The sequence below is a fragment of the Sminthopsis crassicaudata genome, chromosome 2 (assembly GCF_048593235.1).
Source record: "Sminthopsis crassicaudata isolate SCR6 chromosome 2, ASM4859323v1, whole genome shotgun sequence".
Taxonomy (NCBI): domain Eukaryota; kingdom Metazoa; phylum Chordata; class Mammalia; order Dasyuromorphia; family Dasyuridae; genus Sminthopsis; species Sminthopsis crassicaudata.
This window is the reverse complement of record NC_133618.1, coordinates 149232157-149246736: the sequence shown is the minus strand read 5'-3', so window position 1 is coordinate 149246736 and position 14580 is coordinate 149232157. Positions and strand designations below refer to the sequence as shown.

Genomic DNA, 14580 nt, shown 5'->3' with positions numbered 1-14580 from the left:
TGATATTTTAGGCATATATGCCTACAAAATAAATACATATACATAAATATTTCATGAACCTGGCAATAAACATCAGTATAAGCAATTATATGTAACAATTATCCAAATTTAAAATACTGTAATACTTTTTCCTTCACTATTTCTACTATATCATACTAATTCTTGAATAAATAGATACAGGAACCATGATAGTATTGCATATCAAATCATCTTCTCTTATTGGTTTGATTAGTTACACTATTTCTCTTTGGTCTCTTGCTGGCCCAGAAACCCAATGATTACATGTCACTATATTTTCTTTTGGAAAATATTTTAAAGTATGTATGTGTATTTATGTTTCCAATCAAAAGAAAGCTTTATTCAGAGATAATCAAATGCCAAGCTTTTATATTTTTGTTTTACTTTTCTAGTCAACTGAAGAAAAAGGAGAGTTAAGTTGTGGCTGGGTCTTCCTAAAACTTTTTGATGCTAATGGAATACCTGTTGCTCCCAAGTAAGTAAATTTACCACCGGGTAAATTTTTTAATGATGATGTTGTTATACCTTTTTATGTTAAAAAGTTATTGTCACAAGACCAACAGAATGAAGAACTAGACACTGCCTGATATTTTATTCCTGTATTTTTAACTTAATTACTCTTTGCTACAGAACCTATGAACTTTACTTGAATGGTGGTACTCCTTATGAAAAAGGCATTGAAGTAGACCCTTCATTTTCCAGAAGAGGTATTCTTTTATATATTTACTTTTTTTTCTGAAGGATTTAACAGAGATAAGATGTATCAGAGGAAGCAATTATTTTCTACTGAATCCAGAATAGTATACCTTCCTATACGAATTGTCACTTAAATTAATCATTGAAAGTCTGTCTGCTCTAAGAGCAAATTTTCCTTATAGAAAATGTGAAAATTAATGTGAGCAAGAACAGCAGAGACAGTTGATCCCTCTGTTTAATTTACTGAGGCTACAAGTAGTCCTTTCCCCACATTCCAAGTTTGTCATCTTTTCTTCTAAGATTTTCCATTGATTCAGAACATTTTTCAGATCTAGCAGAGGAACTTGGAGTCTGTTCCAGTGAAGGTTTTTCCAGAGTTTGTATTATAATAATCTTAGAAACTTTAAATGAGGCTGGAAACTTACAGTACAGGCAACATATATTGGGGAAGAAGGATATTCAGCATCATTCATGTCTCTTATATCCACTCCATTTTGTGTACTTTGTCTTTTCTAATTGATGTGTATATTTAAAGTCTTTTTGCTTTATAACACTGTCTAAAATATCAGTAGTTATAAAATGTGTTACTAATATTTTTTTTAAGCAGCTGGCAGTGTTTTTCAGCAGATGATGACATTGAGAAAACAGCCTCAACTTCTGGTCAAACTGAGATCTTTAAATAGAAGGTCAAGAAGTATATTGAGGTTGGTGCCAATTTTTGTACATATACTCACTGCTGACTTACTTAGACATTGATTAGCTGGTCTAGGGTTAATGGAGAAATTTAACAGATAGTAATTTACAAATTAGTCTAGTTTTCTTATAATTCAGATGAAAAACTTTGTTAGGGAGCATGTAGAAATTTTGCATAAAATAGGATTTCTGGTATTAATTATAAGATTTTATCATTTTCATCATTTTCCAGTGAGTTGGATATTTTATAGTGAAACATTTCCCACTGTATAAAGAGCTATTGCCAAAAAATAATACCAACCAAATATCCTACCAAGTGCTATTTTGGTATGTCTTTCTAACTTCAAAACCACACCAGTGATGCTTGTATATCATGGATGGTCAATGAATCAGAAATATATTATTTGACCTATTTAGAATTCAGAAGTCCTGAAGGATGAAGATGCTAATATTTGTTACTTCTAGATTGCTATTCTAGACCATTACAGAATGGTTAAACCACCTCACAGCCCCACTAGCAACATATTAGTACACCTGTTCTCCTGCCCATTTGTAATTACAATTTTTTGCAGATTATCCTCAAAGAGGCTGCTGTCAACTTGAGGTTATGAATAAGTAACACAATGGAAACTGGCACTCACCTAAGAGTTTGTCTCCTCCAGATCCAGCTAGGCCAGTGCCCTTAGTTGACATCCTTCTTCTCTATTTGCCATGTACATAATTACTTCAGTACTTTATAATTTCAAAACTCTGTAGAAGAAATAAGGGTCTAGTAGACTCATTTGATGAGTTATTGGGGCAAATCATCCCCCAGTGGTCAGCTTCTTGTGATGAGCCTCTCTGAACTGAGTTAGGCTAGTTCTTGGACAGTAGAAACATAGTCTTTCAACTGAACAGCACATGTTGCTGGCCATATATCCAAAGCTTTCCCAGCTTTGTGTGGCTAGTAAGCAAGCTTATTCTAATTGGCTTCTCTAACTGGCCAGCAGCCTTGTAGATGTTAATTAGTCTATCAACAAACAATTAAACACCTACTATGTGTTAGACACTGTCTTATAAGAGAGCTCAGCCTCATGTAGGAATGGATCATTGCAAATCCATTACCATTAATGAAAAAACAGCAGAAAGAAACACCCTATCAGTGGTGGGTCACTCTAGCTTATCTTATGTATATTATTAATTAATTGTTACCATCTCTGTGCCTTTGAGAAAGAGAGAAATTGATACCTTCATTTTAAGTGGAAAAATATAAATATTTGCATATTTACATAACTTTTTAACAAAAAAATATTTTCTTCATCAAAAAAATAAAACAAAAGAAACTAAAATTTAAAACAATTGGTAGTCAAATTTTACTTTAAAAATGGAAAATTTGCAAGGTGTTACATTAAAAAAATCTTATTCTAATTTTAAAATGTTGAACAACCTTTTATGATTTTCTTTCTTTGCAAGGAACAAATACAACAAAATCTTTTTTTTAACTTGACCCCACTCTTCTAACTCTATACTTTTTCATGAAGGCTCACTAGAGAAGCTTTTTGTGACAATAATACTACTTTTAAATTATTTGCATAACTTTTTGATAACCGAGAGAAATGATTTCAAAATGTGGTTATCTGGTTTAGAGTACTATTTTGGAACTTCAGGGAAGAGCTGATATTTTAATTCAAATTAACATCAAATATTCTTCCATTTACATTTTGGTTTTTTAGTTTCCTTTTTATTTCTATTTTCTGTTGCACAAACTTCCCATTATAGGGCACAGCATAGGAATAAGAAATACCAACTGCCTACAAAATAAAAATAAATTTATTTTATTAAGGCCTATTTTGGATATGCATTAAGGTTGCATTTAAATGTAAGAGTAGTATGTTGAAGATTGAAGTCAATCCATCTAGCTATAGTTCCATTTTAACTTTAGGAATACAGAGCTTCCTAGTAGTAGACAGGGAAAACCAGATAATCCCTGTTTTAGAGAAATAGCTCCCTAAGATAAGGTTGTAGTTTATTTCATACTCTTTCAATAGAATGGCAGCATCTGTTCCTAATCTCTGTAATGAATTCTTCCTTTTAATGGGTGTTTCTTTTACAACTAATAAAGGGTATTTTTAAAAAATTAGGATCCTTTATTTAACCCCTCACAATTTTCCTTAGTAACAGAGGCTTTCTCTTCCTCATTGCCATTGACGGTTATTATGTATACAACATCATACACTATGTTTCAAGATACTCTGCATAGTTGTACACAATTGCCTGTATAGTTAAGTTTTCACTCTTATAAACGTATCAGCTGACCGGTTGTAAAATGTCTAAAGAACTGACATTTTACAGCTATCCTTTTTACATTCAACTCAGGACTTGTGAGTATAGGAAGAAGCAAATGTGAAAGCAAGTATATAGTAAGTACTTCAACATATATTTAAAGGAATATAAAGTTATTTGGAAAGTTTTTTCTACATAGCCAATTGTATGATAGGACATTCCTTTAAGTCTTTGCTATAATGCTGCATAATGAAGCAATGTTTGAAAGCTATTCATTAGAGTAAATGCAAACTAATTACAAATTTGGACTAACTTGTATTTAATAATTTTTTTCTTCTTTAATAGTCTACTACCAGAAACATTAATAGGAAGTATGAGCTATGTTCACCTGCTGGTATTCTATCGAGAAATTCTTGGTGATGTGCTCCTGAAAGATAGGATAAGCCTGCAAAATGCCGGTAAGGGTTTTTCCCATGTCCTTAATTTCAGCACTATTAGCACATGCTTTCATTGGGAGTAGCTGTTTTCCATTTCTGTAAGATTAGAAGTGTCACAGATGGCTGACTTTCTCATCCTACTCCTGCTTATTGCCAGGTAAGGTGGGGCCTTAGATCATTCTGCTTCAGAAAAGCACCTGTCAGCAGAGCTTAGTGGTTTGGCACCTGGCCATTTACCTGACAGTAGATTTTTATAAGACCCATCAGATAGTGCTTCTCATTACTGGCCATTGTCAGGGCATTTTGCCTGTCTCAACTCCCTGAGACTATCCACTGTACCCTCATTTAATCTTGATTTTGCTCACAGTGTAATTGTCTCACAAGACTTCAGGACCCAAAGAGTTTTGAGCCTACTTTTCAGGTCATCTCCCCTCTTTCCTTTGCTTGAATTTTTGTTTGTATTGCATGTAAACTTATTGAGTGAAAACTGAATCTTTTACTTCATATAATGCTTGAAGCTTTTAAAAATTGTCATATTTAAATAAGGTGTCTTACCTCTTTGATAAGTCTGAGTGTTATTGGAATTTTTAAAAATATCATCCATTTTCAAGATCTGTACAAGAATGCATAAATAGACATAACTTTGGTGGAAATGACTCCTAAATAAATAGAAAAAAGATAAGGCACACAAGAAGAAAGGTATATTTAAAGAAACAGTAACTATAAGGACAAGGCAAATTGTTTTTGTCCTGTTCTTTTGTATATGTTATAATCACAAGGATGGATAAAGTGACTATTTAGGGAAGCTAAAGGATGCAACCTTTTTCCATGAGTAGGGAGAGGTTGTTTGAGCTTACACACAATTCAGCTCAATAAAGTTCCATCCATCAAAAGCCCAACATTGTTCAGTAACAACCTAAACACTTTGTTTTGTACTTCTTAAGTATATTTATCACATAATATTGCTTAACACAGTTAATCTGTGTATGTATCTTTTCACTAAATTGTAAGACAGGGGCATCTCCCCCAGCACCTATGCTCTATACAGAGCAGACCTTGATAAATGTCTGTTGAATAAATGAAAGGTAGTTATAGAGCACTTTGCTATTCTAGTTTCTGTAGAATTCTTACATATTTAATTCTTTGCATAGGTCCGTAATAATCCATTCCATTCAATTTTGTTGTGAAATAGCTCATTTTTACATTATTTTAAAAATATATTACAGCAGATCATTCAGATTATTGGTCCTCAGTCAGCCTTTATGTTACCAGATACCCACAAATTCTACTCACTAGAATTTGAGATAATGGTAAAATTAATATGGTAATCTTACTAATCCAAATTGACTGTTTTATACCAGCTCTTTTTGTATAATAATCTAATTATTAATACATTTAGAAAATAATTATAACAAAATATATTTCAATGAAATGAAAGTTCCATGAAATCACTTTCTTTTGTTTTCCACTTTAGATTTAATTAGTAGTCCAATTCTATCAACCTTTCCTAAACTCATGGAGCAACCTGACCTAATGGATGTACTTAGGGTATGTGATATGCATCATGATCTTAAATTGCTATAACCTGTTGTTAATTAAATAGATACTTGGTTTATTTTCTCATTTAATCTATGTTTTTTTTCTTAATGGGTAGTTGGTGATTTTTTTTCATCAAATTTGTTTCTCCATCAAATTTGCTTTTCAAACAAATCAAATTTTTTCTTTGTCAAATTTGTTTTTTCTTTATTAAAATATAGGATTTGAATAAATACAGTAACTACTAGAGGAATGTTAGGGGAGAGTTAGAAAGATACATATATAGATAGATAGACATTCAGATACTGGACTTATGATTTCATTGGCATAGGGAAACTTTACCAATGAAAGTCAGCAACCTCTCTGCAATTTAATAATCTTCAACACTAAGATGTTAAATGCCTTGTTGGGGACCCATAGTCATCTGTGTTAAAGGCAGGATTTTAATTCAGCTTGTCTTGGCTCCAAGTCCATCTGTCTTTCCACTGTTTCATGTTGCCATACACATGCATACATGTTTTAATGCACATATATACCTACATCCACACACAGTAGGTCAACATCCTCATCTAATATTGAAAGATATTTCCTTAATTTTTCTGTATGCAAGTTCTCTGTTTGGTGAGGTCTCTCTGGCCTCTCTTATACAATTTTCTTATCTATAAATTGAAGAAAATGAACTAAATAATCTCTTAAGGTCCCTTCCAACTGCAACTTGACCTTCTGAGTACATAGTCATATACCAGCATAAACACATTCATTTTCAAATGACTAGGTGAAGAAGTAGCATATTTAAGGATCTGTCGTTTCATTAATGTGGGCACTCACTGAACTCATACAGATTTCATGCAAATATATGTACATATCACAAAAGCACAGATCCTTTCTAGAATCCTTTCTACCAGTATAGGTCATTGTGAATGTACATATATATATATATATATATATATATATATATATATATATATACCTATGCATATGCACACAAACATGTGATGTAAACAATAATCAGATACCTTTCAGTGGGAAGCACTGTACTCAAGAAAATATTGAAAAATTTAATAATGACTCCAATTGTCCCTTTTCTGGAAAACTTATAATGATGTGCACTGTAATGAAACATTGCTCTAATGAAACAAAATAATTGTTAACATATACCATCTTATTTCTAAAAATATTTTATATATATTATTTCACTGATCTCAGCAGCATTCCTAGGAGATATAGCTCTTCATTTTACAGATGATGATATTAAGATATGAGAGATTAGGCAGCCAATTCTTGTTCACACAGATGATGTGTCAGAGGCAAAATGTCCACTTTTATGGACTACAAGTGTGGTGCTCTTTGCCATATGTAATGCTTCTCCCTTGAAGCAAATTTTTTTTCCTATTTCATAGATAACATTATAGTGACAATTTGCTAAGTAATTTGTAAAAAGCCTAAATGCTCCTCAAATTCAAATAATGATAATAATAACATCCAATATTTACATCATACTTTAAGTTTTGCAAAAAGTTTTATTATTAGTATTCAGTCTGGAACTTGGAGCATCTGGCCATCTAGACCTATTCCTTGCCAGTAGTCCTTCTTTCCTCCCAAAAAGACCAACTCACCCAACCTGCATCCTAAGTGATAATCAAATCATTGCCAGAGTCAGAGGAAATGGTAGTTGACAGAGTCAAGAGCTGCAGAAAGGTGAAGAAGGATGAGAATTGAAAAGAGGCAGTTAGATCTGGTGATTAAGAGGTCATTGATAACCTTGGGGGAGTGAGTAGTTTGATTGGTCTAAATGAAAGCCAGATTACAGAAGAATAAGAAGGGAAAAAAAATAGAATAGTTTTTATCAAAGAATGACTAAGAAAGGGAAGAGAAATATAGGATGACATATTGCAGGGATGGTGGTGTTTAGTGAGAATTTGCGGGGTTTGTGGGTTTGTTTTTAAGATAATAGAGACTTACTTGAACTTCTATTCAAGAAGTAGAAGGAACCAGTACAGAAGGAAGTGAAGATCGGGTGGGGGGATAAGGGGAAAGAAATGATCACAGAGGAATCTTCTTGAGAAAACAGGAAGAATGGCATCAAAGTTACAGGTAGAAGGGCTAGCCTTAGTAAAGAAAAGGGAGGGGCATATTTATGAAGCTCAATGGAGCCAGGTCCTATATCAGGCAAGCATATACAGGCATGAGTTGACTCAAAGATACCTTCCTTTCAGGATTTTGACTAACCCCAGATCTTGTTTGTGGTTTGTTTCACCATTTCCCACCATATAATAGACATGTCATAATAATTAGAGTGTATCTCATTTTTGCTTCACTCAAGAGGAATTTGGGGAGCCATCCTAGTCCTTGCAGAATTTAAGGAATCTTTGGTCTGCTTCTAATTTCTGCCTCCATTCTCTACCTGGTCCTAAATTTAGCTATCAAAGTAATCTTCCCAAGTTCAGATAACATCCTGTCTCCTCTCTCCTCAGTAAAGTCCAATCAAATATAAAGGGCTCTATTTGACTTTTAAAGCTCTTCATAATTTGGCCCATCCCTCACTTCCCAGTATTCTTAAGCTCTACACTCTCTACTATCTAATAAACCCTCTTGCTATTCCTCTTCAACAACTCTCCATCTCTCATCTCTTTGCCTTGGCCCTGACCCCCTCTGCCTGAAATATTTCCCTCACCTGTCTCAGCTCAAACTCCACCTTCTGCAGTCACAATGGTTCCACCTTCCTCCACACTACTAAAGCTTTCTCATCAACATTAGTCCAAGCCAGTCTCTCTATATCTTGTGTGCACAGATATTTACCATGAGCTTCTTGCCTCTCTCTGTAACCCCAAGCTTTAGCACAGTGCCTAACACATAATAAACACTTAATAAATGCTTGTTCATTGACTGACTAGCTGGTTGACTGCTTTAGGGAACAACCCTTGGCTTAATGAAATTTGGAATGCTTTCATCAGCAGTTTATTAGTTATCTCAATTTTTCCCCCCTGAGACAATTAGGGTTAAGTGACTTGTCCAGGGTCATACAGTCTGGAAAAGTTAAGTGTCTGAGGCCAGATTTGAACTCAGGTCTTCCTGACTTCACGGCTGGTGCTCTATCCACTATACCAACTAGTTGCCCCTTCATTAGCTATATCTTTTACTCTAGTTGATTTAATTCATTGATTTTATTTTCATTCTTCATAGATTGCCTGGACTGAAAAAGAAAGTACTTTTAAAAGATCTGAAAAGGTAAATTCCCTCCCCACTTCCCAATAAAATTTAGCTGTTTTTGCATTGTTAGGCTAAAATAGATATGGGCCTAGGATGATGTCCTAACAAATTAAAACTGTATTTTATATGACTATAAATCATACAAATAAGCATCTTAGAAGGTAGGTGGACTTTCAGTTCCTAATGTAGGAATTTCTTTTTTCCCAATGAAACATTTAATAAAAATGTTCATTTTAAATCTCCTTTACTATCTCTAGAGGAAATTTCCAATCTAGACCCTCTGATTGATTGCCAGATTCAGTCTTATCTTTAAAAACCTTCCAAGTGTGGGTACAAAAACAATAGGGAAGGAGAAAGAACAGAAACTCGGCTTAACTGAACTTATTGAAAAGTACTTGGCTCAAAATAATGAAGGCATTGCCATGTTGAAAAAAAAGCAGTATTAGTTAATGACTAATGGCTTGTCCACACCACCTCACACTAGAAGGCTGAACAACAGAAAATTTAGGAAATAAGAAGCCACAGTTTTTTAAAATTTAAAAATACAAATATTGTGTTCATATCAGATTATCTTTAGTAATTATGCATACCTGTACGTGTATTATGCTGGAATAGGCAGATTAAACACTTGTGATTTTATTTGTGTGGGAATAGCCAAGTCATTATATCTTATTAATAGCTAGTCTTCATGAGTCATAGTGACCCTTAACATTTCACCATCATTCTGGTGAGGAGCTTTGTCAAATGTGACTGGACTCATCCTTGAATGGCATGTGTCTGTTCTGACCTGGCTCAGGTGTAAAGACTTTCAAATTTATTAAGATTTGCCATAGCTTGTGTTCTCCCCATATAAGTTTCCAATACTTAAGGATCACATCTCTACCATATGTGGCATTGAAGTTGGGTATCAGTAGAAGAAGAGATTGAATGTTCCTGTTAAAAGATTAGTTTATTTACAATTTGGGAGAGGTAATATATTAAACTGTTCTTAGCTATTAACATAATTTAAAATTAATTTGTTTAATTTATACAATCAAGTAGGGAATAAAAGCAGAGAGCTCATCTCTGCTTGTGTTCAGCTTACAGTCTTCTGTGATACAGTATTCAATTCTTTGGACTTTTGTTAATCATATTAATAAGTCATCTTGAAAAGAAACTTAGACCAAAAGTTAATTGTTTTTGTGTATATCGTGGACTTCTTTAGTAGTCTGGTGAAACTTGTGACCCCTTCTTAGAATAATGTTTTTAAAATCACAACATAAAATATATAGAATTACAAAAGATACTATATTGAAATATATCAAAATGTTTTTTAAAAATCAAGTTCACAGTCCTATGTTAATTCCTTCTATCTTAGTAGTTAACTACACAAATATATGACTTCTTTAAGCTTAAAATATAAAATTTAAATTTCAAAACCATAGTCCAAAGCAGTCAAACTTAAGTAGAGTTGGGAGTCACTAACCTAAACATAAAGAAATCCCATGAGCCTTCTATTAATTTAGCTTTAAAATGTGTTTTTTATTACATTTTAATTTGTTTTGTAAAATATTTCTCAATTACATCTTAATCTGATTTGAGCCATTCTTGGGAGAATTGGTGGTCAGACACTCATGGGCCACATCTTTGACATATTTGGTCTAAAGAATGTAAGCTAGGAAGGACAGGACAGACACAGTGGGAAAACCCGTGGCAACCAAGGAACAGTATGGTATCTAACAAAGATGAATGTTTCTTATAGCTTCTTAAATGATTATTTATATTTCTGTGTATGTTTCCCCAGAGAGACAGAGAGTTTCTGAAGTCCATGTTCATCCTCGTGTACCATGATTGTGTTTACCCTCTCTTATGTTCCACCCTCCTCCCACCATTCAGATGGGCAGATGAAGAAACCGAAGCTACTCGATGGAAAGTCAGTTATGACTTCCTTAAACAAAACCAAGAAAACTCTAATGCTCTCCATGCTTTACTATCACCAGAAGGTATTCATGAACCTTTTGACATTTCAGAGCAGACCTATGACTTTTTAAGAGAAGCCAGGAAGAATGTGGATTAATTGTGATTGGTCATTAAGATTCCAGTCCATTTGGTGCTATATGTAGGAATAAATGTAAACTCTTACATGGTCATTTAAGCAGAATATCAGGAATCAAATAAGTTGGTGTCTATTGTGGACTGTTTTTTTTTTTAACTTTACTAATTTACTGTATTTGCTTTACTAACTTACTGTATTTTTACTTTACAAGAATATATTTTATAAGAAATTTTGTAAGAGCTAGTTGTGTTTTAAAATGACTTTTTAAAATAGGAAAACTATGATTTTTCAAAGTAAATCGAAAGCTCTTTCTACCTTTTAGTAGAAATTACTAGGTCTATACTTCAAAGAAATCAAAGGAAGAAAAAAAAAAGGATCCACAAAAATATTTATATAAATGCAGACTGAGGGAATGCCTATCACTTGAGGAATGGCTGAGTTAATTATTGTATGTGAATAAAATAGAATATTCTTGTGTGCAAGAATAGTAGTTTCAGAGAAGCCTGGGAACTGATATAAAGGTAGGATAACCAAAAGGGCCATTTATAAAATGACAACCATGCTGTAAAGACAGACAACTTTGAAAGACTTAGGCAGTTTGATTAGTGCAATAACCAATCACGATTCCAGAGGATCCATGATGGAAAGTGCTATCCTTCTCCTCCCAGAGAGGCAACAGGCCCAAGATGCAGAATGGGACATACAATTTTGGACATGGAAAATATAATTATCTGTTCTGTTTGATGATGCATTTGTGTACCAAGGGTTTTGTTTTTTATTTATTTATTTTTCAAAGAATAGTAGGAGATAGAAAGGAAATTAGTAATGAGGTTCAAAGAGAGAAGAGAATTAGCAACAGTGTGAATTTTTTTTAAAAGTCATTAAAGTATTTTTTCATACTTAACAGATAGAAAGCCAGAAGGCAGCACAGACAAGCAAGGCAGCTTTGAAAGCTACATGATGAATTTGTTATATACTTAAAAAGTAAAGCAAGCTGTACATGACAGAGGGTTTATGGTACAATTCTACTATGTGTATGGAAGTGTTTATTTGAAATAAAAATATAAAGTAATTTGAATGAGATGTTGATAAAACTTATTTCTTTAAAAGCTGTTAAGGGATAGATCAATTCTCTGAGAGCCTCCATAGCTATGGATCATAACATCTGAAGGAGTTGCAAGGCAGCCTTTGCTGACACAGGTGTTTCGGACTGGGAATGAAATAAATTGGAGGCAGAGGGAAGAGGAGAGAGGTCAAACAATGCAACAGCCTTTCAGAGAGTTCAGAGAACTGCCTTTCAATCTCCTTATATCATCCTCTCGCAAGAGGAGATCCATTCTGGGTTGGATGGATCCAACTGAAGGGTGGTTCCTGTGTATTCCAACAGCTCTCCTCTGTATTCCAACAAAAAGCAAAATCATTGGGGGAAAATGTGAGGCATCAACCAAGTGGTTGTCAAATAATTCAAGTATTTGAGTGTAACTTTTCCAAGTTAGCCTTGAAGGTAAATCAACGATTTCCCTTTACTTCCCTCACCTTTTCACCTCCACAAAAGGTTTATATATAGCAAGCAGATAGATACACCTACACTTAAAGTCACTTGCATATTTAAGTTTAAATACAACTAATTTTTTTCTAGATTTTTAAAGAATTTCTCAGAAATACTTGGCAGTCTACAAATTCCTAATAGTTATTCTGATTGGTTATGAAAATGAATTCAAGTGGGAACAGATAATTCTCCATTCTCTTTGCCTGGCCCTGTGACACTATCCCCCTTATCAGGGTGAGGGGATCTGAAGGAAGGAAAAGACTTAGTGAATTTAAAGGGGTAGGGGCAGAAGAAAATGGAACCTTAAAAGTACTTTAATTGATTGCTTATAAGATTGATAGAGTAGGATAACAATTCATTCTTTAGACTTACAAAAAGAGCTTCCTGCCTGGGCTATCTGGTTTCATTCATTAAAAGCTTATAATTTCTTAAAAGGAAAACATAGAAACAAGAGTGAAAGCACTTTTACTTAAACTTAAGCTAAAAAGTGGTTAAACAAAAGAAATTAATCTAAATGGGATAGATTAGACAAATCATTTCAGGTGTATAGATCTGGCCATAACTGCCGTGCCCTTGGAAATCATATATACATAATATCCAGCCATACACAAAATAACACACACACACACACACACACACACACACATACACACACATTTTATTGACTTAAAAAGCTAATTTCTAGCTGTCAAAACAGGAAAGGGTTGTCAGGGAGCCTGAAATATCCTGGAAAATTATTTTCCAGTAATAAGTCTCTAGGGATATTTACCAAAGTCCTCTACAATCAGAGCCTCTCCAGTCTTTCCAGACTAATTTCCCATTATTCTCCTTCACAAATTCTCCCATGTTTCAGTCAAACTGGCCCACCCACTTCCTGATGCCCAAATTTGGCATTCCATTTTCTATTCTATGGACTTCCATCTTAATCTCCACCTTCTAGGATCCTTAGCTTCCTTCAAAGCGCTTTTTCCTATTTCTTAAGCCCGTCCTAATACCCTCAGTTATTGTTTTTCCCCTCCTCTGATTACTATTCTGTGGACCAAAAAAGAGTTCTTGCCACCAAAAAATCCTTGCCACTCTCAGAGGATTCAAAGTCAAAAATGGATATGAAACAGAAACAACACTACGGAAAATGCACCATCATCAGCCTTATCACGACACTCTAAGGACCGATGGGCCTTTCCATCACCCTGGCAGCTGAAATACCTGATACATGTTGTGTCTCACTTTCAACCCTTGAGGGCAAATGTCATACCTTTCTATCTGAATCTCCAGCAATTAGCATAGTGCTTGTAGCAAGACTTAATAATGTATTTTTCTTCTATGCCATTTTTTCTCCCCATATAAGCTCTTTGAAGACAGGAGATTGTTCTATTTTTTTTTAATCCTCTATAGCTAGCACATTGAACATAGTAGGGATTTAATAAATGTTTGTGGAAGGAATTAAATGAATGACACTGCCACCCCTCTGCCTTGACCCTTGATTATTGCAATAGCATACTGTTGGGTCTTCCTGCCTCGAGTATTTCCCTACCTCACTCCATCCTCCAGTGACTGACATGCTCTGCCTAAAATGTGGGCTCAATCATCTCACCTATTCTAACCCCAGTGAATCCCTATTGCCTCCAAGAACAAATACAAAATGCTTTGGCATTCAAAGCCCTGCATGACCCAGCCCCTCCGATCCTTCCAGTCTTCCTACACATTACTCCTTTACATGTCTGCTTCAATGGAGTGACACGGACCTGCTGGCTAGTACGGAGGGTGACACTCCCATCTCTCGGCTCCCCGTCTTTTCTCTGACTGGCCCCCATGCCTGAAACACACCCTCCTCCACTCTGATGACCAACTTTCCTGGCTTTTAAGTTCCAACTAAAATACCACCTCCTACAGGAAGGTTTTTAATTATTTATTAGTTATCTCGTATAGGACAACAGTGTGTGTGTGTTTGTCTCTGTCTCTGTCTCTGTGTGTTCATAACTATATATAGAGAGCGAGAGAGACAGAGAGAGAGAGAGAGAGAGACAGAGAGAGAGAGAGAGAGAGAGATAGAGAGAGAGAGAGAGAGAGAGAGAGAGAGAGAGAGAGAGAGAGAGAGAGAGAGAGAGAGAGATCTTAGCCCACTTTGCCTATTTTTGTTTGCA

At 34.6% G+C, this 14580-nt stretch overlaps 1 protein-coding gene across 2 annotated transcripts in view; it reads left to right on the top strand.

Moving 5' to 3' along the window:
• NPHP1 (nephrocystin 1) overlaps window positions 1-11965 on the top strand; it is a 36956-nt gene extending 24991 nt beyond the window's left edge. Inside the window, exons 14-21 of one of the 2 annotated variants that reach the window (XM_074287663.1) lie at window positions 411-493; window positions 649-725; window positions 1322-1418; window positions 4015-4127; window positions 5581-5654; window positions 8826-8870; window positions 10636-10834; window positions 11795-11965. In XM_074287663.1, coding sequence (XP_074143764.1) covers window positions 411-493; window positions 649-725; window positions 1322-1418; window positions 4015-4127; window positions 5581-5654; window positions 8826-8870; window positions 10636-10834; window positions 11795-11868 — 762 coding nt within the window. In that variant the 3' untranslated portion in view covers window positions 11869-11965. Of the gene's footprint in view, window positions 1-410; window positions 494-648; window positions 726-1318; window positions 1419-4014; window positions 4128-5580; window positions 5655-8825; window positions 8871-10635; window positions 10835-11794 lie in introns of both variants that reach the window. The other variant, XM_074287662.1, reaches the window with a different exon arrangement.
• Window positions 11966-14580: the final 2615 nt, after the last annotated feature.